Source organism: Hirundo rustica, chromosome 3 (assembly GCF_015227805.2).
Source record: "Hirundo rustica isolate bHirRus1 chromosome 3, bHirRus1.pri.v3, whole genome shotgun sequence".
NCBI lineage: Eukaryota > Metazoa > Chordata > Aves > Passeriformes > Hirundinidae > Hirundo > Hirundo rustica.
In genome coordinates, this window is record NC_053452.1 from 20,733,175 (window position 1) to 20,761,111 (window position 27,937).

The following is a 27,937-nucleotide window of genomic DNA, read 5'->3' on the forward strand; positions in this document are numbered from 1 at the left end:
GTGACTCCATCTAGAACTACAACAGAAAGATCCATTTCTGTATTAGCGATTTTGGTCCATATCCAGATTATTTTAGAGCTGGATCTTGAACAGGCCACCTCTGCAGAGTGGCAAAGATGTTCAATATTTTCTTCTCCTGAATCCATGATCTTTTAGATGGGATTGCAATTGAAGTAACCTACTCCCCTGGTTTTAGCTGGGCTCTATGGACCAGTCTCTAATCTTCCTCATCATGGATAGAGACTGAGAGCTGAAATGCCTCCTCTCACAAATTCCAATGTCATTTGAACATCCACCTTATCAACAATTAAATCAGTGTGTAAAAATGCCTACAAATTGGCTGCAAACGTGCATCGGACCCAGTAGTGCCTCACATAAAGGACATGAGTCCACAAGCTTATCACTGCAGTCCTATGAAATTAATTTTTTTTTTTTTTTTTTTTTTTTTTCAAAAAAAGGCAAAACATAGCACATGGAGAGAACAGCAGTGGCACTGGCAGTCCTGGTCTGACCTGCTGGTTGTGGTGCTGCATCAGAAAGATGTTCAGCATCTTGCAAGGCCTGACCAGTCCCTTTCTAACACAATCCACAAGAAAGAAGATCAATATATCATCCTCCCAATTTGACCAGTGTTCACGGTGGAAGTATATTTATACTTGGGTCTAATAACTTGCTTTGGCTGAGTAATGCATCCTTAAATTGAGGGTCTTTTCTGAAGGTTCTGAAAAATCTTCAGTCTTTTTCTGTTAATCATGAAGAGACACTTCAGAATTTTATGAAGTCTTTTCTTAATGAGCATTTCTTTCATAAGGATGTACCACATCTCAGCAGGTACTGTCAAACACTTCACTCCTCTAAAAAGCCACCATATACGAAACCACACCGTTGTTACCTTTTGTACAGAGGTGCACTATTGCAGCAATATTGCACTACTGTGCAGTGTGAACCTCTTTTGAAGCTCGCTGGGGTTATAAGTGAGGATGCAGAGTACCCCATGGTGGAAAGACTGACGAGATGTGTTTGACTGCCCATTGCCTCCAAGCAGCCCTGCGAGGTGTGACAGTGAAGGTGCTATGGGCGAGTACATCAAAGGCTCAATTACCAACAGCTCGGGGACTCAGCTCTCCGCTGAGAGTTTTCGTTCAGCTGCTTCACTGCCCACAAAACTTGCAGTTTATGGGTCACTTAAAACCAAAGAAAATCCTCTTGAGATAAACTGTACTCAACTTGGAAGTCAATGCAAAGTGCACATAATCAGGAAAGCTTTTCACTATCTTGTTGCTTGAATCAAGCAACACTTTTAAGCTTTTCTGTTCTGAACAATGGAGAATGTCCTCCTTTATCAGGATAGAAAAGCAAAGTTCAAAGCAAGACAGTGACTGAATAGCCACAGGCCTTAAGTCACAATCATCACGATTATATTCATAATACACTTTATAAAGGGCTCATAAATGGCTAGTGGAATCTTAAAGTACATCAGATTTTAGAACTATGGCAAACAACCCCGTTACCTTCTACTTATGATCACACATGCCTACGACACATGACTTAAAGGACTACTAACATAACATCAGCAGGCTTTATATTTAACCATTTCTTAATTACGGCACAAAGTTTCTGATAAGAAGTGTAACTAGTTTATCCTGTAAGTGAACACGTTCTATTAATTATTCAGCTACTTCTGAGAATACTATGTAAGAAATCCTAATGGGATGAAAATCTCAATGCAAGTCTGACCCTGGTTAGCAGTTTGCAATTAACACCACCACATTTACTGAAAACAGTGAAGAAACACTAAGAAAATGTTGTAAAATGATGCTCCAAAAGTTCATGCACTGGCATGAGAGAATGGGCTACTGAACCAACTGTGTCACTGTGAAGAAATAATGCTTTTTATGAGTATTCCTAAAATAACCTTCCCAAGTGCCTCTTGTAAACTCCTTGTGCTCATGAGTTCACACCCAAAAGCTCGATCAAAGTGCCCTGGTGCATTTAACAATTTTGTATCCAACAGGTTAAACATATGGATTTAAACAAAAATAAGTCGTTTCAAGGGATGGAGCATTACACAAACACAAGGATCTTTCATGTTGAAGGTATTCAGTTTGACTGGAGTTTCATTTTTAACATGTCCCTTAAGACAGAAAAGCAATTGAAAAGATGCATTTGAAAACACTGCTTATCTAAGAAGTATCAGCCATTGCTAAAAGTCTGAAGAAGAATTATAAAGAAAAAAGCCCTCGTCTGCTAGATCACTTACACAGGTGAAACACTGGAGGTTTACATGCTGCAAGAGGTTAGAAGCCACTGCTTTAGAATAGCAGTAAATGAAATGTACAGTCTTCCACCATCTGTTAATCAAGAACTTGTTCAGTCTCCAGTGTCTGAGGTCTTAGACTCCCGAGTTTAACATCTTATTTAGCACAAGGACCCAATCTGTGTAACATGATCCTGAGTCTCCACTACCTCAAGCCTTCTCCTGGCCCTCTCACTCCTTACCTCAGCAAGTCTTGAAGAAATCATTGAGCAATTTGCAGGGATTGGAAGTGAACAACACTGATGACTGCTCTGTGTGTATATTAACTGTGCCAGGACTCATTTCATAAGAATGAGAAGTTTGTCATTTTCAGTTGTGCGGAGTGTTTTGTGCCAGATGACTTCTGCCTTCCTCCCCAGAGACCGCTACTGAGCCAGCTCTGAACAGATGCAGCTCTACAGACCACCTTCTTCTGGAAGCATCAGATAGTCAAAAAACTTTTATGGCCTCCAAACAATTAATTTCTCTCTTCAAAACACATCAGACAAAAAAAGCCCTATCTTCACCAGGAAGCAGCTTCCAGCTCTTTTGTTCTGCTCAGCTTGTGAACCCAGGAGAATCTGCCTCACAGCTGCAGAAGTGGGAGCTCTTCCCTCCAGCTTTCAGCAGAGAAGATGCTGTGGTACAGTGGCATCAGGCACAACAAGGATATTCCATCACCACTCCCGAAGTGTTTCCCTAACAGGAGGCTGAAGAAAAGCAGGGACAAGACAGTTATTTTTTTCCATAGGCCAACTCATGCCTTCCTTGCTGGAAAAAAGTTAGCACAATTAATGCGAGGAGAAATTAGACCAGAGGACGAGAGACATGGGGAAGAGCTGACCCTGTGCCTTCTCTTATTAAACAAAACCCTTGCTTTGCGTGCAATCCATAGAATATTAAACTTTACATACTCTGGAATTGGCTTGAAGCCTAACAAAACTGGAACCACCCCATCCTTATTGGCTTTATATAGATAGGTACAGAAATATACAAAGTTGAGATGATTCATGCTCTCTGGAATGAAGGGCAGCAGCACAGCTTTGCTTGAGCAGAGATATTCATGGGAGCAGGAAAAACAGAGCGAGCACTCTGACTGCTGGGAAAAGCTGCTGAAGGTTGTTCTTGGTAGCTGCTGAAGAGGAAGAACATTACTGAAAAAGGGGGTAGGGCAGCCCAGAGAAGAGACTGGAAGGTGCCTGGGCCAAACAAGATCTTTTGAACTGCTAGTCAACAAAAACAAAACTTGTGAAATAAAGCAGACTAAAATCAAAATATCTAGTTAGCAATTTTAGCAATTCTTAGGCATATGGCACAAAAAAAAAAAAAAAAAAGACAAGGCAAAGACAAGATACAGTATAAAATTTAAATAACTACTCAATATACATAAAAATTCTTAAAGGGCAAGAAATGCTCTCCATATATAGGCTATGCACTCTAAATTAAATGAGAGCTCAAAATACCTTAAGCAATAATGATAGATTCTACATTTTTCTTAAACACACTAGAGACACTTTAGTGCTTTAATCAAAACATTACTCCAAAAAAGCACAAATAAACACCCAAGTATTCCAAAAGTATTTGGACAGTATTCTGAAATTTTTAATAATTACCTCAGGATGTCGCAGTTCCTAAGGAAAACTTAGATTATTTTCCAGAAGTTTGATTATGGAAAGAAAACTGCTGATATGAAACTAGAGAACAATTGTAGATTTAAGGGTGCTGATGTAATTTTTCCACAGAAAACAGCTGAACTCTGTAGAGAGAAAGCAGTGTCAGGTTAGAATGTCATGCTGCTTCATGGACTCAAACCCCATTGCAGCACATTTTCACACTGCACTAATGAGATGGTGACTCCCACTGCACAGCTGTACAGATGTTGAGCCTTCAGAAGCCGGGATAACCATATGTCAAACTTCTGTGGTTTTGCCACTTGGTATTTTGGGTGTATGCCTTCATTTGTGATAATAAATATCAGGCCACAAACTAATGTCTCCTCAGATTTCTAATATGTTTAACACTCAAAACAGCTTGAAAATCTAAACATTTCTCCTGTTAGCTTTGAGCTCTCCTGGAAGAATTACGCTACAATATATACCAGATGAATAGGCTAGGGATAAGACAATGATTGCCAGTTGTTGGGATGGGTTTCTCTGCCATTTTGTACCCGTATTTTTTATCCTGCAGAACACACAAAGTCCAAACAATGCCTTTGTTAGGAAAATCTAAATCCTACTGCACACTTCAATGCTGAAGACTGAAAATTTTAAAGTTGCTCCTAATCATATCTTGCCTAAAAGGAGGTACAAAGAAAGGTTTGTCTGTAAGGCATCTGCAGAAAGGGACAGAACAGTACCATGTATTTTAACTATCAATTAATAGGCCCCAAGGCTTTTTCTTCACATAGCAAATGGGGAAATGTGATAGCAAAGTTAAACAAATGACACAGCATCAGACAGTCAGTCTGGAACAGCAAAGGCAGCAGAATTCAACCCCAGCCTCTCATTTAGAACACCCTTACCACCACACAATTCCTTCTGTATGCATAGGCTTATATAAAATATATTCTTATTACGTGTGTTAGCTTCTGCACCTCTGCAACCAACAACTACTGAGGAGAAACTGCTGTAGCTTAAACAAAGGCAATTGTATTATCCTGAGAGATGGCTTCCAAATTTGTTACTCTTATGGCCCACACCTAAGAGGAAGGGCTCTGGTCTGACCCTTTGCAGACCTGAGGAATTAGATCTGACTTGGCACCAGACCCGACTAAACCCACAGGATGAATCTCGGAGCTCCGGCTCCTCACTGAAAAAGGCCAGAACACCACAACTGCAAGTGAAGCAACACTGAACACAGTCCTCTGTGGGACTGCTAGTAAAGCTCTCCCTCCCCAATGAAACCAATGGCAATGACTGTCCTTTCCTCTCCTACCACACTCTCAGCTTATACAAACTCAGACTTGCAATGGAAAAACCATATATACATACACATATAAACACTAAAGTAGGGTCAAGTCTCTCTCCTAACGATTCTGTTTCCAGAGTTGTCCCCAATCAAATTAATGCTCCAAGACCAGAACTATCACATTAATGGTTACTTTCCTTTATTATCTACAGAACCTTTTCTGGCCAAAGTAGTAAAGACTCTATAGGAGTCCGATAACTTTACAAGGTGACGGCATTTCTGTGTTTATTGTAAGTCATTTCTATTGCAAATTGCAACAACTTTTCAAAGTGCAGCAGTGATTTGGAAATGCAGGCACACTAATACATCAATTGCCATGACTAATGTATAAACTTTTAATGACCTTGGCAAAATCTGTCTTTCATTGGGCAAGTGCCACTATTTTGACTGTACAAAATGTTTTGGAAATATGTTGAAAATTATACTTGTTTTGGAAAATATTTCAGGATTTCAGTATAGCAAACGGAGCTATATTAAATAAAAGTTTGACATGGAGGAGAAAATACTCCAAGGTTGTGTAAGTCTTTTTTTTTTTTTTCTTTTAAAAGAGGTATCCTCCAAGTGTTGTACATTCATAGAATGCTGACTTTTTATCCAAACAAACTTAAGAAGATAAAACACGATCTTGAATTGTTTTCTGTTTCATTCAGTCACTGTCATCTTCTTGTTTCAGACCACCTCCTTCTTCACTGTTGCCCTCTCCATCGCTTTCCTTGTCCCAGTCCTTCATCGAAGCTCCCATCATGAAGTCATCACGCAGTATATTCCATTCTGGCCCCTCTTCAGATTTCACTTCACCCTGCATGTTTGAGGGGATGAGAAGTAAGAACAGAGGAACATGAGATAAATGTGAAAGGCAGTAAGAGTTGCAAGGCCTCCATGCAATCAAAGTAACACCTCCTACAATCAGCAGACCGAGGGCCAGCTGTTGTGCAAACGGTACAGAAACACACAGAACAACCAAAAATTACTTGACGCTAAAATGCAAACTTGTTCTAACCAACCAGTAAAAGAAATATGGAAACAAAACAATTATTCCTTATGGATGAAACAGTCAACCCTGGGCATGGCTTCCTTTATTAAAATCTTTCTTGGCAATCAGAACGGATTCATGATATCATTTATTAACCCCCAGATGCTGCTTCATTAGAACACTTCTTGGCACATTTCTAAAACACAAATATGGATTTAATAAAGGCTTAACCCCCCCAAATTTAATATTTAACATATTCGGTGATACGTGAACCAAATCCCCTTTATGTGAATTATTACCTCACTACCTGAGCTTGTCATATGGTACAAAGCTGCCTCTATAAGAAACAAAGTTGATCCACTCTTAGCAAGCCAACAACACCTTACTCCAAATTTCCTACCTCTTGGAAGTGGATAAACTCGAGGCCCACTACATGGACTGGCGAATAATAAAGAAAAGGGCCGGGAGTGGTTTCAGGCTGGCTCTGAAAGCAGCGCTTGGTGGCGGCTCCCCGGAGGTGACAGATCCCGTTTGGGCAGTGCAAGAGCCCCATCCTGTGGCAACGCTTCCCAACAACAGCTGGGAGCAACGCTTGCGTCCTTACCGGAGAAATCGCCGCAAGCTGCTCAACGCGCTGAGGAAGGATTTATTTCAGCGTTCATGCCTTAGCAGCAAAACATTTCTGAGGAACAACTCGGCTCAGGGTCCAGCAGGCAAGCAAAAACCTACCTGTTCCACCAAAGTGGAACCGGGGCCACTGAAAATGCTTCATTTAGTTCTGCAGGGTCTTTGAAAATAAAGTTAACACTGGCATCCCAGGCAGGCTTTCCCTGCTCCCCGGCTCCTAAGAAGGGACTTCAGCGTCCTCTGCGGACAAGAATTGCCTGCTGGATGCAAAACCTGCAGTAAATGTATGATCACCATAGACATCTGTCCATGCCTCTTCTCTCTCATGCATCTAGGAATGTGATACCACTGCTTATTTAAGCTGAAGCCTGTAGGAATCAACCTTTGGGAGAGAGCAGCATGTAGAATTTGACAGCAGGAGAAAAGAGAAATGAAGAATGTGGGTCCATCAGAGTAAATAAAACACATCCTATCACACCATCAGAAGTGATCTGAGTGCAAAACGTCTGCCAAACAAGGTATGTGCTTTTAATAGGCAATCAAAGCAGAAATGCTACGTGTGACTTCTGCAGTTCTTTATGAAACGCTGCCCTCACAAGAACAGGATAACAAGTCTTAACACTTTCCTTCCCAAAAGGAATTTCCCAGGGCCCGGCTCAAAAAACTAGAACTCTACAGCTGTTCCTCAAGATGTTTTCACTGGATTTGGGCTTAAGGTTGGCTTTTGTGCCTTCACAGATGCTCTCATTAATGGCTACTCCCATCCAACAATTCCCCTTTTCCCAAGGGTAGTGCCTCCTAACCACTTTCCACTCTTGCAGCAATTTGCTTCAAGTGCTACAGCTGGTAAACCTAAAATCATCTCAGAAGGGGAAATCGATTACCTGGAATTAAAGAGCTACAGATAAGGCAGGTCTCTAGGCAGACCTTGCAATTTCCACATGGGAATCATCTGTACTATTACGATAGTGCAAACACCGGTAGTCTGTTCTGGGACGCAAGGAGATGGTAACTATTGTTTTCCTCCTTTTTAACTGTATTGAAGTTGTACATGTTTGCCTTTGCAGAGTAGAGAACAGTTAAAAAAAAAAAATCACAAAAATCACCAAGTTATTTTTTTTCAGTCCCAGATCTTTGATATGTCAGTATTTGAACAGTGAAATTTAAGAGAGCTGAATTTGAAATACTTAAATGGAAACATCCCATATTTTTTTACAAAACAATCTACATTTTTTGTTTTCAATAATAAACCCAACAGAATTCCGTTTTTTCCCAGATGTGCAGAACAGGTGGTGTTGTTTTGGTTTTTTTTTTTTTTTTTTTTTTTTTTTTACCTTATTTTGTTTTGGTTTTTAAAAAGCACAGGAGTAGATTATTATCAGCAATGACAGTTGCAGGCTCGGGGTTTGAAAAGCTAAATCCTCAAATTCATCACAAGCTACTATTCAGCAGCCATTAGCCCTTCTTTCTGGCTATGTCAAGTGAACAGGACAAAAGCAGGACTTTAACAAAAGAGGGATGCTGATCCTCCATAGCATTACCCATTATGTAAGGCACCACAAAGGCCTGAATAGTTTTTACAACAAGCCCAAAGGAGAAAGACAGAGGTAGCATGTTCATGCCTCAAAGATGAAGATTTAATGCTTGAAAGCAAATATTTAATCAATTTTAAGCATGCTTCCAACTGAAGAAGACGCCTTGTTTAGTATCTTCATTCCTAACTCATTTACTATTCTATTTTCCCCTCGGAATAAAAACTCTCCAAATCTACTGCATCGCAAAACATTCCCAAAATCTTAAGAAAATATGCAGCAAGAGTATTTGTATAATTAACAATTAGTTGAACTGTAACATCACTTCCCAACTTGCTTTATGTAAGAATGTTAATACAGTTGGGTTTTCAATGCCATAATCTAGTTTCATCTAAATAAAACAAAACTGATTCTTGGCACGTGGAAAATAAACCAGCTTTCAATCTACACAAATGCCTTTGAACTCCCAGTCAGCTGTTCATGCACATCTCACTACAACACTGAAGTCCCCTTTGAACATCCCCAAATGAAAACAAAGCAGGCTATAAACAGAGTGTAATGCTACATAATATGAATCCTTCAGAAAGGCAAGGAGTGAAAAATTCTCGTCTTGCTTTTTTCCCTCTTCTCTTTTATACATTGGAATTGGGTTTTCTTTGCCAGAAGGGTGTGGCAACCTATTTCAAAAGGTCTGAGAGGGAGCAATTAGTAAAATACCTCAAGAGTCACTGGTGTTTTACTAATTGCTGGCGATGAACTTGTTATCATGAGCTGAAGTAAGGCAGACTAAAGTACGCACTGTGGTTACTTTAGTGCTGATACTTGCTCTGATGGACTCATAGTCCAGTTGAAAAGAGTTCATACAGATTAAAAAAAACCAAACAAAAAACAAACAAACAAAAAACCAACAAAAACCTTACCTACTTGCTAGGCTATCTCAGCATTAGCTAAAGTCTGACACAAGCAGGGCTCTGTAGCGGGGACATACTTCCTGTGATTCGGTTTTGAAGACATACTCTCCTAAATCCACACGAGGACAAGATGAACTGAAATTCTTGGCCAAGTCCTAATACAACCACCAAACAAAGCTCCAAACTAAGCTCCAACAAAGCTTAGTTCTGTCACTTAGAACAAGCAGCTGACTCTTATGGGATGCAGGCTGGAACTGCCTCCTGGATGTTTTTAAAGGAATTGGTCTATGAAAGCCCCGTGGTAGCAGCAGCAGCAATATGACCAAGTTAGAAATCTCCCTGGTTTTGTTCATTTCTTTACCACCACAAAAAACTGGAGCTGCAAAATTTGCTCTTGGTAAATGGCAAGATAGTATCTTCAACTGAGACCTGCCAAACCCAACACTGGAGCTGTGGCAGACAGCACTGACACCGAGGTGTGGATCACTCCTCTCTGCCTCTTCTGAAGCAGGACACCTGCCAGAGCTTTTCAGAACCTTACACTCAAGCAGACCAAAGTCCACAGTGCTTATTGGTAAGTAATGGCATTAAAAGATATGCCTTGAAATCAGACAAAAGACAGCATTTCACTCCACTGTCCACCGGCTTCTGTCACTTGAGCACGCTCCAGGCTTCTGCATCTGCAAAGCAGCAAACACACCTACAGCATTCTGGAGATTCCCCAAGAGCTGTGTCCAGAAGACAGAAACTCCAGGGTTTTAACAAAGGAACATTTTTCAGACCTAGGGATTACAGTCAGCACACTGGACCCCCATGCCTTTGCTCTGTGTATAAGATGAAATGCCAGAGCTTGTAGGGGCATCTCTCTTTACCATCACTGACAATAAATGTTTATTTGTACCTGTCAGGGAAGGAATTTCTAACATAAATATCTCTCAAGCCACAACTTTAAGCACTGAGAAAACAATTCTAACGTGTCTAATTAATCTGAACTGTCTCCCCAGGTTTCTCTGTGTTGCTCAATACAAACATTTAAGACCTTGAGACACAGCGAAGCTTTTGTCATGATGAAGAAGTCAAAAAGCGTAACTGCCAGAACACATTCTCACACACATCTGCAATTACCTTCCCTGTCAGCCTGCATCTTGCTCTCAATGACTGCTGCTATTCTGGTCCTCATTCCCCAGCAAGTCAGTGTAAACTGAGCTCAAGGAACCCCAAACAAACAGCACAGGCATACACTGAGGTATGTTAAATCTCAATTTAAAATAACAACAACAATAATAACAACACCCCGACTTGGCAGAAGAGGGGGGAAGGACTTAAAAGCAAAACACCAGCATAATCATTTCTCCTGAGTTCATTTTCAGCAATATGTGAGCTCACAGGCTATGAAAATAAATTTCCTTCAGGCAGAGAAGAAATGAAAAAAACTGCAGCCAAAGTATCTAAAGCAGAAGTATAAGCAGAAAACAAACTGTAATGATTTTTAACAGGAAAATGATACTTGGGTTGGATCACAAGTGGTTCCTACAACTTTATCTGATTTCAATTGCAGCAGATCTTGACTCTAAGAAAGGTTCCTATGTAAGCTTGATCCCAAACAGCTAAACCCCCACAAATCTGCAAACTGAGAATACAACCTGAACTTCTATTATCTTGAACTTCTGAACTGAATTCTCACAGCAACTCACTCTGGGAAGCATTTTCAAGCTTGCAGAATGTGTGAGCCGTACAACAGAAATCCATCCTGCTGCAGTATAATTCTGCACAATCATTTGTTCCTTAGGGTGAGAGTTATTCAATACCCATTTGCATTCTCTCTCTGAATGAGAAATTAGAGCAGCTGAACTAAACTGCCCTGGTTTAATTGAAGTGACACCACACTGGGTATCAACAGTAGCACAGGGGATTTACTCAGATCACAAACTCTCTCATACACACCAGAACCTACTCTGGCAATTCTAGTAAATAAATCTAAGAATGAAAAATTTTTACAGTGTGTTTTGAGACCTGCTGTTCCTGCTCAAACTTCTCTGAAAGTAACACACTGGAATTATTACTACAAGCACAACAAATAGTGATTTTCCTTTTGAGCACAGCCAGAAGACCACCCAGATCTTAATGACCTGCATGAGGAATCTCCCCATCCTCACATCCTCCTCTAGGGTTTACTACAACTGGGGATGTGTGAACAAGAAGGAATGCTTTGGGTTGGCACCAGAGGCTTAAACATGGCCCAATTTTAGAAGGGTCAGAACTCAATTACAGAATTTCTAAAAACAAGCATTATTAATCTGGGTCTAAGCAAAAAAGAAAATTCACAAGCATCGTTATTAAATGCTCAGTTGCAAAGAAGAATCTTAGAAAAAAGCTTATGAAAGAACAGATTTCCTCGGGCTTGGTTCACCAGAAACCCCGTGAATTATTATTTCTGTCAGGAAAAGCAAAAATATTTTAAGAATTCAAGCTTAACACAGGGCCCTTCTGCACACAGGACTCTCTGGAACTCCTCAGCCTGCGCTGTACTCCAGCCATCGACAGCAGCCATCTCAGAAACCCCTGTGCTGCACAAGGAATTCCACCACATGTTGCTGCAAGACACGTTTGGCCATACTGGCATCAAGACTCCCTTCCCATGTTTTAATGAGCATGATGTATAGCACGGGCATGCTACACCAGGAGCTGCTCGCAGACAATAAAAACTCACCTTAAAACAAGACTCGCCCAAAGAAACAATCCTATGGTTAAGTTACAACACAGGCACAAACTGTTTCCTTCACCCATACTGGCAGGTCCCCCCGTGGAATGCACTCTGTAACTCGTCCATTAAAATACAAGGCAAAATGACAATGTTGCAAATATGAAGCAATGGCACTGGTTTTCCAACTGCCAGGCCAAAACACCCCCCTGACATAAAGATGAAAGAAAAGGTCCACGAATAAGCGTTTCTAAGTAGGTACCAAGTAAAGATTAGTTCAGAGTAGATTGCAAGTTATTCCAGAAAAGGTATCTGGAGAGATAGGAATAGATTCCTACATTCCCTGTATGAGACTGTCATGCAACACATCAGAGCAGAAAAGTTTATAGACTCTTTCCATATGCCACTGCTACTCATTTTCAGTCCTGCTCGTTTTTGTCTTCTTGTAAGAACAAAACTCCTCATCACCCTCATCTATATGTGTATGCCTTCACATCTGAATGCCTGCTTATCAGCAGTCATACTACTGACAGTGAAATTCCTGCCTCCCAGTCTGGCCATTCCTATGCCTGTATTTACCTGTTAAAAATAACAGAGATTTACCCTTTATTCACCTGTAAATCTCCACACAGCTTTCATGCTTCATGTACTTGGCACTGCACAGCATCAGCATCAATTAATACTTTATGATATAAAGACTCCCTGAGTCCTGTGGTTGAAAACAACACATGATCAAGACCTTTGTACTTAAAGCAACGTGTTACACTTTCACTGCTTATCAGACAAGAATCTGTACGGCCAGTTATGGCAACCAAACTAGCTGAGTCATAGTTCTGACTTGGAAAAGACAGTGCTGTCCATGAGAAAAAACAACTTTTGCTAGCTAGTCATGAGCTTCAGGTCTGAGGCAAAATATTGCTCATTTTATATTAAAGTCATACTGGTTAATTACTAAGAACAATCTTACATGGACAACTCCCTACCCCTTTCCATCGTTATTACTAAAAGGATGATAATGAACTGAGAATTCTTTTGTTTGGATGGGACCCAAAATGAAGGAATAAACTTCTCTAGATGTGCAGCATTTCAACCCTGAAATAAATGCCACACAACTTCTCAAAAGTAATAAAAATACTCTCCATCAGCTGGTCCTTCATTTCCTAATGAGGTAATGAGGACTTGACAGAGTTCAAAGATGAACCTAAACATCACCTCAGATCCAAAACATGGTTGTTACAAGCTGCACAGTTCCTGAACCACCAAGCTGTACCTGGTAAATACACAGATATAGCAAGAGTGCCTAGTAAAAAAGCATGCAGTCAAGATTAAGGCCTCCACTGTGCTATCCCTCAGAAGTCACATCCTCATATCTCTCAACAGTCTACTTTAGACAAACGTTTTCTAGTCACAACAGATTTTTCTCAGATGTCACCCATTTACGCAAGACACTTTTGCACTATCTCAGCTGGGCACCTAAAATTTTCTGCAAACTGTTATAAAAGCTTGCCTGTTGGCCCAGTAAAGAAACATGCAGACCTGAAGCTGTATGGAGTATTTCTGATTGTTTTTTGGTTTGTTTGTTTGGTTTTTTTACAATAAATTAGCAGCTTGCAAATTTTTGAATATGAAAATCACTCAAATTATTTCCAACAAACGATGCTAAAATCATCCACTGTTTTTCATTATGATTCAGCAAGAGTCATAATGGAGTGAGTCCCAAAAGGCTGTCTCAAACAATAAAGGCTGCAGTAATGACCATGCCCATCCCTTCTAGCACTTAAGAAATCATCTCACAGAACAGCTGATGAGAAAGAAGTAGGGAGAGTAAAAAGCCTCCTCTTCTTGTCCCAGGATTTCGAATTTGAGTCTCAGAAGAAGTATAAGGATAAAAAACTTTGAGGTAGGAGGGTGAGGGAAAAAAACCCTAAAACAGAGCCTACAAGGAACTAAACTAACCTTTGTGTAATTTTATTACTAAATATGAAATAATGACATTTTCATGTCTGCTAAGCAGCTTGTCTGATTTTACCTCCCTACAGTCATTGCCCTTGCTTTTACCTAAATGGTTTTTGTGACATCTCCAAATCCAAATTTCTCTGATTTTATATTCCTGTCATTTCCCCTCATGCTGCCATGTGCGAGTGGAAAGCTCTTTAAGGAAGAGACCATACCTCTCAATACTCCCAGGCTGCTTTCTCAAAGCAGTTTAAACCTGATGAAGGAAGATGTAAACTGCCCACGATCCCAATCACTTATCTTTAACATCTGGCTACCCTTCCTCTGCACTTCTGACCTTTCCATCTCTTTTTGTGTTTCTGATTGGGCTTTCCCAACAGCTGCAGGTGGAGAAGAAATGACACAGACCACCTGCAGAGCACTGTCCAAAGTTCAGCAGCAAACCAAAAAGAGGTCAGACCTTTCCAAGAGGCAGTTTTAGTACAATTTGTAATACTACCAGGTTTTAAAAAGCACATTTTCTAATCTTTCAGTAAATTTCAGAAACACTCATTAAAAACTGGCTGGGATTTCCCACAGTACTGAAAAAAAATTTACTGAACTCAGCAACCCTCTTAACCATTGCAAGCTGGAAGCAGTTTGATCCACCACTCCTGAAGTCTATCTACCAAGATAAACAGATGGGTAGGTACCCACAAAGATCATTTATAACACACACACTCTGGAAATCACAACATTTTATATCTTAATAAAACTTCAAAGTAAAGGAATTACTTTTCTTGATAATTTCCAATAGCAAATGCTCAGATGGGGGAAACAAACTTGTTCAGATAGGCAAGCTCCACCCAAACCTTCTTACTTCCAGAGAACATTTTTCTATAAAACTTCATGAAATGTTTAGATATTTTTTTTCTCTAAGTACACTGCCCTGCCTATAAGAGTTATGAACAAAGCCAAAAGTGGAGAGCTGCTTTTATAAGGCTTCCAACTTGATTCACCAGATAAAAGTCTAATAGGATTTGATTCTTTGTGCTTTGTATACTCACAGGAAGATCAAAAGAAGATGTATGCCACAAGTTTTTCAAATGTGGTTGATTTAGACAGTTTTACTGAAAAAAAGCCTTGCAACATCTTCTGGGAAAACAGAACACCAGCATAGTATCCTGTGCACTAATAAACAAATAGCAAGGCAAGTTACTCTCAAATATGACAGACGGAGCTGTCTCAGCATTGCCTGACATTTCAATCACAAGTCCCTGTTTATATTCACTTAAAATTTTGCCAAACTTCAACTGCTTCATGCTGAAGGATTTTGCAATGTTTCAAATATAACCACTTCATTCCGTTTCAAGGAAAGACAATCTTAAAATATTTTGTCTTCAGCTCTAAGGAAGAAAGAGACATTTTCTACAGGAACCCATTAAAACTTTGCATCATTCATTATTTTTAAACTTAAAAATCAGTTAAGGATATGTTTTGGAGCTGGCAGTGTTATCTTTTGCTATCTCCATGAACATTTGCCTGGATCTGGACAAGTTCTAAATATCTGGAAGGTCACCCTCCCCAGACCTCAGGTCATCACCTCAGCAGATGCAACAGGCATTTAGCATCCAAAATCTCTTAAGACACCTGCCCTCACTGATCACACACTATCTGCATCTTAGCAGGCAGCATTCAGCTGAACTGTGAGTGACTTGTGATGACACACAGGGAACTGGCCTTTCTGTGCCAACAGCTGCCAGGGCTGCTCCTGCATCAGGCACAGGATACTTGCTTGGCCCTCAGGTGCAGGGGGGAAAGAACCTGTCAGGAACATAGAACAGGAAGAGAACTTTAAAAAAAAAAAAAGGTAGGTGGGAACAAAGTGCAAAATCACAGCCTTTTCCCTTCCTGATTTCTGACTGATTTCTGATCAAATATCTGAAAAAGAGGACAGAAAGGAATATCTGAGCATAAAACCACAGGAAAAAGGGTAAACCTAGTAAAATACTGCCCTTCACATGACTCCTAATTGTCTTATGTGGAGTTGAACTTACAGTGTTAAGTTCTTGACATCTAATCAATCAAATTTAAATATTCAAACCCTGACAAATTTATATTGACATTAAACACTGACAAAGTCCTACATTCCCATGTTAACACAGATGTGCATTACCTGCTATGACAACAATCACGGAATTGAGCCTGCACATCTTAAAAACCCAATCCTGTTGATGGCCCAAACTCTGTGAGTTAATACAACTTCTAAACAGATTTAAAGTAAAAATGCCACCATCGAACAACCTCTAATACTGCACAACAACCCTTTACCTTAAAGAACATAATGAATGTAGGATACAGCAAACTGGTGGCAGGCTGCACTGCATTTATCCCTAAGGATATCCCTAAGAATACAGCATACAATTAGTTGTCAGCAACTTTCTGGTACAAAACCAAAAAACTTCATTAAAAGCATCAACTCCAAACATATATGGGGTGACCTTCAAGAGAATGTACACACAGTGGGGAAAAATACAGATACAGAACAGATACAAATGCAGGATCCAAAGGAATCCAATTTAAAAGTTTTTGTGCATGTGATGGGAAGACATTTATTAAAACTGGGAGAATACATCTACTCTGGCTACAGCTGAACTAAATTAATACTTGGCTGCCCCCTCAAATCTGCTGGAATACATGCATGCCTGGTTACTCCTCCAATTAGGTCTGTAAAACCAGCACACAACAGCTGTAGTAATAAACTTCTGCTACTCCGCAATGCCATTATCACCTAAGGAAGTTTCCTGATAAGATTAAAAGAGGTGTTGATACACCTTACCACATTTCCAGAAGTCATCCCTGCCTTCATGCGCACTTCAGAAACAATTTCCTAACACAGGCTGAAGCAACTGTTCAGATGACTGTCACTCCAAAGAGGTATATGAATGAAAACAGCTTTTTTTTCACCCTCCCCATTTCTACACCGTGGAAGCAGCGGAAAAAAACGGACCATGCTGATGGCCAGCAGTCAAGAAGCTGCAAGGAAAAGATGACAGTTGCCCTCAGTTTTCAAACTGATGTGACTTTTAAGCTGGAAAGCACAATCAATACCCCCATTTAGCTTAAAAGATGAAAGCCCCCATGCCACTGCTTGTACCTCAGCAAGAACAGCGGTCAACGTTGGAAGCGTAGTATTCCTCCTGCCCTGGAACAATCTTCAAACTACTGCTTAAAATAAAGTCTTACAAACAGAAGAAAAATCTATAGTAAGCCTGACTCTAATCACTGTCCTTACAAATTACTTACCAGGTACTTGAAGCATTTATAAAATATGCTTGAGGTAGAAGGAACTTTTCTGGAAAAGCACTTTAAGTCCCATATGAGCAATAGCTACTATGAAATAGCACTTGTATTCTTCTTCACTCATCTTCCTTCCCATCAATAAATTATTTTCGAATAGGTACTATTTTGAGACTAACCCACCAACTTCTTCCAGATGTCATCACAACACAGGAAGTAAACTGTACCTCTGGGTCATGCACTCAGCCCAGCTTACAGAAAGATTACCTTGCAGAATTTGGGTCATGGTTGCTGAAGCAGACCAGGAAATCCTGCTCTTTACTTTCACCACTGAAATGCTCTGCAACAGATCTGGTGTAAGAAAGCCTACAAGTTAAAGCAAAATCATGCTACAAAGTCCTAATTAAAAATGAAAGGTTCATGAGTGCAGGTTATGCTTGTCATAAAGAATATTTGTAACTTTCAAGCCAGTTGTTTATGTGTCACTAAAAAATGTTTTATCACAAAGCAAAATACTTTACAGGGAGCAGCACCAATGACAAGAGAAAAGTCAAGATGAAATTGTTACTGACACACAGTAAGCGATGAGAGTAACTCTAAATTTCCTCTGAATTTCTTTCTTTTCTTACAATTAAGATTTCAAGATCTCATGTAGTTCACTACATTAGCCAACATATCTGTGCAGCTCTTAAGGGAACAGAAACTTCACTCAACCCTGGAAGCAAAGGTACTTCCTAAGAGCACCCTGAAATTTATTAAGGACCTAAAGAAAACAAAAGGTTCCTGCAAGGAATCCTTTACTGCCACTACCAATCTTTGTATTCATTCTGTAGACATAAAAATTACTTCGTCCTCCAGGCCTGAAAAAACAGTGTTTCTGATACGTAACCCTTTCTAAACCTAAAGTTTAATAATGTTTCTTGTAGTGTCTTACAGGAAGATATGACCAACACATCCTGAAATGAAAAGCTGGTGTGTAAGGATTGTGTTGAACAAAATTGAAAGCTCTCACACCTAACAGTAAAAGATTCCTAGATAAACCCACCCCAAAACTTAAAAAAAAAGCCCATCTGAACACAAATGAGTGGGATTTTAATTTTTTTTTTTTTTAATCACTACATTTTTCTCCCACATTGCAAAGCTTCAGACAAGGTGGTGAGGGGAGAGAAATTAGATGATCTTACCCAGAGGCAAGCATCATGCACAGTAACTTGGAAAAAAAACAGGAAAAAATATTACACAAGTCAGCTGGCTCAGCAAGGATTAAGAAATACCTTGATAAACAGCAAATGATATGAAAGGCAAAGCTTTTGGCTCCAGCTCAGAAAAGTAATTACTCCCAGCTGGGCACACAGAACTCCAAGAAGGGCTACAGTTTCACAAGAAGGGCACAGGGAAACGTGCACAGCCTTACAGTCTTTCCTTCATAGTTATGTTGGTAGGTATATGCCAAGTAACATTTAGGCCGATGGCTAAAAGTAAACAAGACTGTGAACAATGTTCTAGTGGGACACAGGTTACCTGTCCTTCCCAGGAACGCAGGGAGCTGATGGAAACAGAGAACAAAATTTTTAAAAAGTGGTCATGCTACTTTGAAATCCAGAGCATTTAATTTCTTTTTTTTCACACATAAATATACTTGGCTTAATAGTCAATCAACAGAGCTTTATAAGGGGTTTCTTCAACAACCCCTGACACTTGAAAGAAATTGCCACACTTTCAAAAATACAAAGCAAATTTTGCATTCAAAAACTCCTGCAGAGCAAGAAAATGCTTTTGCCCATTCTCAAAATACAGTCAAGTCTCATGTCACAGTACAAGGCTTGACTCAAAAAAGGTTTGCTTTCACTGGTAAAACTTTTTTCTGCTATTTTTCCTGCTGACTGCTTGTTTTATGTGGGTGGGGTAGTGTTTTTATTGTTCTGGACTGCCTTTTAATTGATGGCAGAGTGCCTGGATTTTGGGATTGGCATCTCTTCCATTGTTTTTGCTGAGATAAATGTATCTCCCCCTCTCCTTTTTTTTAAATGGATACACTCCATACTCTCGACTGCTAAAAACAAACCCATAAAACAAACAAACAAAAACTTTCAGATGGCACAAACAATCTGCTGAGATCCTGCTGCAAGGAATTTACTACTGAAAACCCTTATGCAGGCTCCCTACCCTCTGAAACACCCTCAGAGACCAAGAAGCAAAGATACGACAGTGGAGGCCAGCAGAACTGTTCAGTGGCTAAATATTTGTGTAATTCTGAGAAGGAGAATGAACAGCAGATTTTGGCCTCATCCTCAAGCCTCAACAACTACCAGGAGGGGAGCTTGCTAAATGAGTAAGATATGTTCTCAAGAGAAAATAAGGCAGATTAGGAACAGCTTGGAAAGGAGTTATTGAAGAGTTTGGTTCAGTATTAAACTGAATGGAGAGTCACTGAAGCAAAGGCAACAAGGGAGAGAGGAAGGGGGTTGGTCTGTCTGGGCAGACATGCAATTAAAAAACCCAACCAAAAACCCCAATCCCCACCAGCTTTTGTGCACAATCAACGTGAAAGCAGCACCTACATTAACAGTCAAGCACAACAGTAACCGGCCAGCATCTAAAGCATCTTCAGAGGTCTTGAATGGAAATATACTGTTACTGATGCAGCCAAAATAAAACTTTTTTGTTTGTTTGTTTAAGTATAGAAACATTTGCAATCTGTGTTTTCTGACCTAGTAATTTAAAAATTGCCCTGTTACAATGTGTCACAAAAAAAAGGTCCTAGTTCTTGCTCAGCTATTGATTCAATGCTGACTACAACAGTAGTTGGCACTGCCATTGTTCCAATACTCTGCTATTCCAAGGGAGGAAAAACAAACAAGCCAACCAAAAAAAGAGAACCACACACACGCTCATGTCCCCCCACCCAAACAAGCAAGCTGGAATTATTTAAGGAGAAATAAAGTGTCAGCACCGAGCTAAATTGTTCTCATTATCCAAAGAATTTAAAAAATACTTTTAATACTGCACTTGCATGAAACTTGTATGAGCACTCCATGCCAGGCAGTGTTTCAGCATGTTCCCCAAGTGCACACAAACAAAAAACATATGACAAACCGTTGTCTCCCAACTGATTAAAGTATTTCTTCCTGGCATGGAAAAGCACTTAGTTAACTGCAGTGTGTCTGGGCCAACTGCAGTATTCCACCCACCACCAAGCAGAGAGTTCAAACCTGAACACAAATACAACTTCAAAAACGTGCAGCTTCTGAAATACGAGAAAGAGTGTGTCTGACCAACTTGTTTTCAACCCTGAGCTACTTGGTGAGCTGAAAGAACTGATGAAGAGTTGGATGACTCCAACTACACTGTGTCTCAAAAACATTTGGAAAAAGTGGAATGCATTTCTTTCCAAAACATCACAAGAGCAAGGAATCCACACCAGCCCAAGGCAGAGAGAGAATCAGGGAAAGAAGAACCTACATATAAGGTTTAGTATGTCTCTGTTCCTTTCTGTTGTGGTATTCATTTTGTATGGCAAATCCTTCAGTTTCAGACACCCTAATCACTCAAAGGAAGCGGGTTTGACGTGACCAAACCGTGGGGACACTCAAGTAGTACAGTCTAATACACCATGTAAGACGAACAGCCTCCAGGCCTTTAACAATTTCAACGAGTCAAGTACTTATAGCCAAATTCCAAATGTCACAACCCACCATAATCTAGCAGTTTGTTCCATGCCTAGTGCAAAATCCAAGATAAAATCCAGTGCTTCATAATCTTTTTTTAAACACATAGCTAAACCAAGTTATTTGCATAAAAGGCTTGATGTCTTATCAGAAGAGCTTCTAGTGTTTTGTACTTTGATGGCCAAAAGACAGGGAAAACAGGCTAAGAGCTACTTGTTCCCTTCCAGAAGTGTCAACACATCCCAGACATTTGGGTCACAGGTTTACAAAGAGCAGACACACTAACAGAGAGTCATTACATTGAGAAGGTACCTTGGCAAGCATTTTTTTCTCACAGATGAAGCTTACCTGTTTACTTTTTGTGGCCTTTCCAGCAGGATTCTTGCCTCCTTTAGCACCGTCCATGTTTCTTAAAACATCGATGAAATCTCTCTTTGAAACAGAAGACATCAGTTTCGCGCGCTTCCTCTCAGAGCTCCCGGCTTTCTTCACCTCCTCTTCCATTTTCTTCTGGTGCATCCTGACGGCATTGAATAATTGCACAACACCTCTGGGACAGGGAAAAAGACAACAAAGCAAATTTTTTAACTCAAGCTCCTTTTACAGAAATGAACTCCCTACTAAAGCTAATTAGTGCAGAGGCTGGATGGCTCCTAGCTCCCCAAAATTGTTACCTGGAACCTCAATTTAGTTAAGAAGTAACATTTACTGCAACACAAAAGTCTTCCAATTTTTACTCCTCCATCATACTCATTGCTAGGATCCAGTAACAAACAAATGTACAAATTACTATTCAGACTCTGAAGTAAGCCTGGTAATCTGGCACTGAGATCGGTTTCATCCTTGAGCATGTTTCATCCTTGGAAATACATTATTTATCCTAAAATCAGTTATTAAATTACTCAGGCAAATTTCTTAGCAGCAGCTGAAGCTGAGGGATAGAGTAGAGGAATGAGCAAGGAGACGCATACAGGCAGCACATCAAAATGTTCAACTAGTTCTGTGACACCAAACTACCACAATGTGAACAGGCAGCTGAACTTCACAGCTGTGGGTCTGGTGAATCCTCTGCGGAGAAGCAAAAAACCAGAACGGTAGAAACAACTGTTCTGCATTTTTAAGGCATTAAATTAACAAAATAAGGGGATCCAACAAAGCACTTCTGTTAAGCAAACATTAGATTCCCATCTAAATTTTTACTCTTTCGTAAAGCTTCTGAAATCTTTTGTTGAACTTGATACTGTACAATGCAGACCTGCCTATAAATCTCTCGGCTCCTGCTAGTCACTTCTTAAGAGTTCAATCTGATTGGAAACAGATTACCTGCACAGGCCCTTCCCTCCTCTTTTTGATATACATATATTTAAGGAAAACACTCAGAAAAAACTTTTACCTTGTGGCAATTCTCTGAAGATTTCTTTCCTTCTCTCGGTCTTTGACAACATCTGGCTTCACTCGGCACATCATTTCCCACTCCCGCTTTTTCTCGAGCTGCATTATAAATATTGCTATGTGAAACAACACGGACATTTGAGAATGCAGCATGATCTGATAGAGTATGTAGAGGAGGAAAAAAGAATCTGCAAAGTTCAGTTTGGTTGAAAGTAAAAGGAGCTCCAATATAGGGCTGGACAACAGGTCTGAGCAAGTCTCTTGCATTGACACAACAGGGGCCACACTCACATCTCAGAGAGTCCTCTGCTTCCCGTAACAAAAGCCTAGGAGAAAGATGCTTTCATACTGGCTGCCAAGAGCAAGGAAATTATTCAAAGACAGCCTTCAAACCCCAGAGTTCACAAGCTGATCACAGAAAACTTTCTAAAAAATAAAATCCTGGGTCCATCAAGAGAGGCATGTCACACTTTGAGCCTTGGGAATCTGACTTCCCCCCTCAGAATTGATCCCGATATAGCTTTGCGACCAAAGTGACACTCAGCAAACAGTGCAACTGCAAACTTCCTGGTTTAGAACTCTGAAACAGGAAGAGCACCAGAGTCCATGTGTACAATATTGGTTTTAGTCTATTTTTTTGGAGGCTCTCTGTCTCAAAGCCAAATTGATCCACTTTTCCATTCCCAGATAATACCACCAGCTTTGTTTCTGCTGCAATAGGAGACCACTGTATTTCATTACTTCTGCTTTAGGAGTAAGGTAGTGACATTTTTTCTTCCCCTCTGAACAATTTAACAGTGTCCTAGGCCAGGTGATGTTCCATTAAATCTGTTTTATGCAAGAAGTCTCTAATGGAATTTCAGAGTCCTTATCTTTATAATTCCAGGCAGACTACTATGAATTTCTGAGTTTATGACCATGGTTTGGCCTTTGATCAAAAGAACTGCCCTATCCTACCTTTCATCAGCAAGAAATCAATGAAAGGCAAATTGCTTTCAAGTTTTTCTAAAGTAAACAAGTCACTCTGGGGACCCGTGGCCCATCTCTGTTGTGCAGTATTCTCACGTATCACCTGGATGAGAGCAGGTATTTAGGACAACCATTACTGTGCAGATGCTGTACTGAAGCTTTCTGTATTTAAAAGGCAAGCCATGGCCCAACTGCAGCAAGTCCCAAACTGTCAGGTGAATAACCTGGTTAGCCCAGTGAAACACAACTGGTGGGATGAGACATTAGAACTATTAATGTATTTCTAGCCTGAAGGCAAATCAATCAGAGCCTGGAATTAAAAGTTCCACTGAAGGCACAAACAAGTGATTTACTTGCCAACACAGTTTTGCTTTCTTCACACCAGTTCCAGAAGCAGAAGCAATTTAGGGAACTGACATGGTAATAGAAAACTCCAATCAGGAAAATGATTGAGGGGAGCAAGCAACAATGTACAACCACATCAAGGATTACTGCAATCTCAACCTGGAGGCCTTGACTTTGGAACTCACAGCACAATTTAAATGGAAGAAGTTTTCTTCTCTTTCTCCCTCTCACTTTCTGTGGTAGAGAGATATTTCAATTTGTAATGCCATCAAAGTGAATTTCACCCCAAATTAACGATGCCAATTAGAAAAATCAAGCTTAAAGTAGCTGCTTTCACCCCCTCAAAAAAGAAAACACCTTAAGCTGACAGACTGAAACACTCCTGCTGCCAAAGTTCAGCCTGCCTGATGACCCAGAAGCAGCAGTAAGGGAAAAATCCTTAAACAGCATGACTACAAAGTAAAAAAAAAGTTAAGCTACTCAAGATGACTGTGAAGGAGAGACTCAAAAACTGACACAGCATCAGCAGAGATTTGGGACAGTGCTCTGAGACTATCTTGCATGTAGCCCATTTGACAGTCACTGCACATGGAATACTGCATCTTTTTCTCACCCTCATCTTCTTTTCTTGCCTCTCTTGTTTTTTTTTCTCTCTCTCCTTCTCCAGGGTTTTATTCTTGGCCAAGATGGTGGACTTATTCTGGGGAATCTTTTTGTTGAGCACTTTTGCCATGGCATCTGCCCATCCTGAACTTGGGCCATCTTTGGAGCTTGTTGCCTCTTCAGCCACGTTGCCAGGGGCTGCTGCTTCATCTTCATCATCACCATCCAGGGCTTCACCTCCCGAAGAGTAGCTGTCTTCTGGAAGTTCTGAGCTTAACTCAGAACCTAGGGATAGAACAAAAAAACAAAAGAAAACAAAAGAAAACAAATCAAAACAAAACAAACAAGCAAAAAAAAAAAAAAAAAAGAGAGAGAGAGAAAAGAAGCAAAAAAGGTGTCAGGAATTGTTTCTAGTAAGAATCATTCACTAGTGCCATCAGCTTCACATGTAAATGTTATCCAAGTTCAGAGCGAGGTATTGATGTACATGTGCTCTTACAATTCATTCCTCAAGCAGGCACACATCGTTATACTGAATTTATTAGAAACAATGCAGTGTAAGTGCTTGCCCACCCCAGTGATGATTTAAAGTGATTGAAAGAGGACAGACAAAAGGGCAGCCTTGGATATTTATTATTAGATTACTGAATATTTTTATATTTAGGGCTGGTAATTGTGGGGGGGGGGGAACCTGTCTATTTTCCAGTTTAAAAAGTGTAACTTACAGATGCCTATCCACACAAATACGTGTGCACACGCTCAGAGAAATTGCAACAGTGACATCTGGTGTTTGAGTGCAAACAGCCACAGGAATGAACCTGAAGCAGGGGGACATTTCTCATGAGACAGCAAAACCTGCTCAGAGAGAACACCGCCAGCAAAAACACAACGATCTAAGCATAGTGAAGGGGAGGCTGCTCTGTGAAATACTGCATCAAGACAGTCATCAGGCAGCTCAGAAGAAACCAGAGGCACTGAGCCTTCTGGGATAAGTAACTGCTCAAGTTACACGGATAAAACACCCCCAAAGTCAAGTTTCCTCACCCCTATGAGCCCTTCAAAACAAAAGAAGGAACTGAAGTTACAATACCAAAGTTTGGAATTAAGCATCATTCGGGCGGCTGAAAACAGCCAAATTGATGGGACAGCAAATACGTGAAGAATTAGTTCTCACCACTCTGTTCAGTGGGTCAAACTGCAAAAGCAGGAATCTTTAACAGTGCAGGTGATTGACTATAATGAAACGGGCTGCAGATTTAGGGTGTGCTAAAATATGCTTGGTTATTTTACTTCACCGCGTACTCAAGAGCAGAGCATATGCAAGGTCTTGCCACCATTAACTACTATTCCACTAACATTTGTGCCACGTTAAATTTTAAATTGATTATCTTATATACAACTTTCAAGGCTGCAAAATCAAGTGCTGAAACAGAAGGAGGCTGGTTTCTGAACCCACCCAGTCCCATCAGCAAGGGACAGATTCCCCACCTGACTCACTTCCATTCATCTACCACTCTCCAACTCCCGAAAAAAGAAAATTTAAATTTTAAATCACAGTAGTACTGAGCCAAGTGCTTTACTTTGTAAGCACTCCTATATCCTATGAAGTACCTTTATCAACCAAACCATTAAGAGAATGAAGCCAGGAGTGCTTCGCTAGATCTGTTCACCATAAAACCATGCAGGCAGCTATTAATGATATTCCCCATTAATCAACTGTCTATTTAATTACTAAGCAAACATAAACATACACTCTGTTGCAACACTAATTCATTATTCTGCCTTCTCCATGTGGCTGTTTAAACCAGGATAAAACCTAACAAACAACATAGCAGCAAAACAGTGCCGTTGACCAATTTAAAACAAAACCTCTACTGCCCAGGCATGTTCAGAGGCTTGGGGAGCATTTAGTTATCCTGATGGAAAGAAGTAAGAGACTGTGGTTACAAAACAAACGTGTAAGAGCAATAATTACTGAAAACTTGGTCATTATCTGTACCAGTATGACTTTTACTACCACCAAAGCAAACACAGTCATGCTCCAATGTCATGCTCCACTCAAAATAAATTATGGAGGTGCTTTCCAACAGTCCTTACTATAAATTAGAAGTTTAGAACTGGCAAATTTTCTCAACACATTCAGTAATGACTTAAAGGGATCCTTTTTATCCTTTTTAAAATCCTTTTCTATATCAGTATGTCTCCAAATCCTGAGTTGCAAATAATAATATATATATATATTAAAAAAAAAAAAAAAAAGAGTAATTCAAACTATTGTCTGTGAAATATTAAGTGCAACACCACATTGTGGTTGCTACAGGTAAAAGAATGTCAAATTTTTAAACAAGGGAATCAACCCCTGCTTGTGACATTTTTTACACGCACAAAAGCTAACAACTACCAGAAGTCCAAACCTGAATCCCCCACGCTGCTTAGGACCATCTTTTGCAGTTGGCCATAAAAAACAGATCAGACTTATAAAAAAGGAAATTTGCAAAAGCATGTATCATCCTCTTTACATAACATCTTCTACCAGTAAAATAGGAGAATACCAACAACATTTTGCTTTCAACAATTAAAGAAAAATTTACAAGGTTTCCACTACCAGCCATAATTTAGTCTTTAATACATCTGAGTGTCAGTCAACAGCACGAGATAAAGAAGAGTTATTTCAAAATAATTTAAACCTGATTAACTCAATCAGAAGTAGGACCTGGGGCCCTACTCTGAATTGAAAAGACTGATACCTGGCATAGATTTAATATAAAAAGTTTTAATTGCTTCTATGTGTGTTGTGAAATACACATACAACTACCTCTACTTAACTCTTTTAAACTTGTTCAGTGATCAAGGTGTTGGCACACAGTTAAAATATTCAGCACAGCAAACATTCAGCAATGAGCTCGGAGAGAAGCTCCCACAAGCGCTCCCCTTTGGGTTCAATTTTGACGCTCAAACCGAGCAGAACCAACGCGAGCCGCAGCTCCAGACGGTCACAGCCCTGACTCCTCCCAGAAAAATGAAAAAAAGAAACCAAATTACAGGACAGAATTAAGAAGTAATCGCAGCTAGCTGGTACAAGCTCACAAGGCGCAAGGAGGCGAGAACGAGTGGAGAACTGCGCGCTAAGGGTAAATCACCGGAACCACAGCGTCCCAGGGGTTTCCTTCGACAGAAGCAGATCCCGGCCTCGCACAGACGCGGAACTCGTGCAGCTCTGCACAGCCGTTCCCCCTCTCCCAAGAAAGGGCAGCGAAAGCTATGCTGGTGGGCCTAAGGAACTGAGGAGCTGTTGCGGTGCTCCCCGGGCTGAGTGGGAAAAGCCCAAAGGACCCGCGCCGGGCGGGCAGGGGCAGCCGCGGCACCGCGGGAATGCCACCCGCGGGACACGCCGCTGGGAAGCGGCCTCAGCAGGTGGCCGGGCCGGGGCCTGAGCTCCCGTTCCCCACGCCGACCGGCGCCGGCCCTCGGCGCGGAGCGGGGGGGACGAAGGACCACGGACCCACGGGCGGGCTCAGGCGGGGCAGAAAGGAAAGGCCTCCAAGGTCAGAGACGGCCCACAGCGGCGGCCGGAGATGCTTCAGAAGAAGAGAGGGGCCCACCCCGTTCCCGCTCCCGTTACCGCTGTCCGTATCTGTGTCGGTGTCCGCGGACCCGCGCCCACGTGGGCTCGCCACGGCCGCCGCCATCTTCCCCAGGGTCCGCCCCGTGCCGCGCT

The 27,937-nt window shown here is 40.7% G+C and overlaps 1 protein-coding gene across 1 annotated transcript; it reads right to left on the bottom strand.

The window, feature by feature from the left end:
* Window positions 1-451: 451 nt before the first annotated feature.
* On the bottom strand, window positions 452-27,937 carry RRP15 (ribosomal RNA processing 15 homolog). The gene is made up of 5 exons (XM_040060551.2): window positions 27,842-27,937; window positions 24,230-24,504; window positions 22,304-22,401; window positions 21,259-21,460; window positions 452-6,062 (listed from the first exon to the last, which is right to left on the bottom strand). Exons 1-5 carry the CDS (start codon window positions 27,906-27,908, stop codon window positions 5,910-5,912), a joined length of 795 nt encoding a protein of 264 aa, XP_039916485.1. The 5' UTR covers window positions 27,909-27,937; the 3' UTR covers window positions 452-5,909.

Excerpts from the sequence above, each read along its gene's own strand:
- RRP15 (XM_040060551.2), bottom strand. The coding sequence starts at position 27,908 with ATGGCGGCGGCCGTGGCGAGCCCACGTGGGCGCGGGTCCGCGGACACC. Across the intron at positions 21,461-22,303 it reads CTTCAGAGAATTGCCACAAG|AGGTGTTGTGCAATTATTCA; the intron begins GTAAAAGTTTTT and ends TCCCTGTCCCAG. Across the intron at positions 6,063-21,258 it reads AGGCCACAAAAAGTAAACAG|GGTGAAGTGAAATCTGAAGA; the intron begins GTAAGCTTCATC and ends TCAAACATGCAG.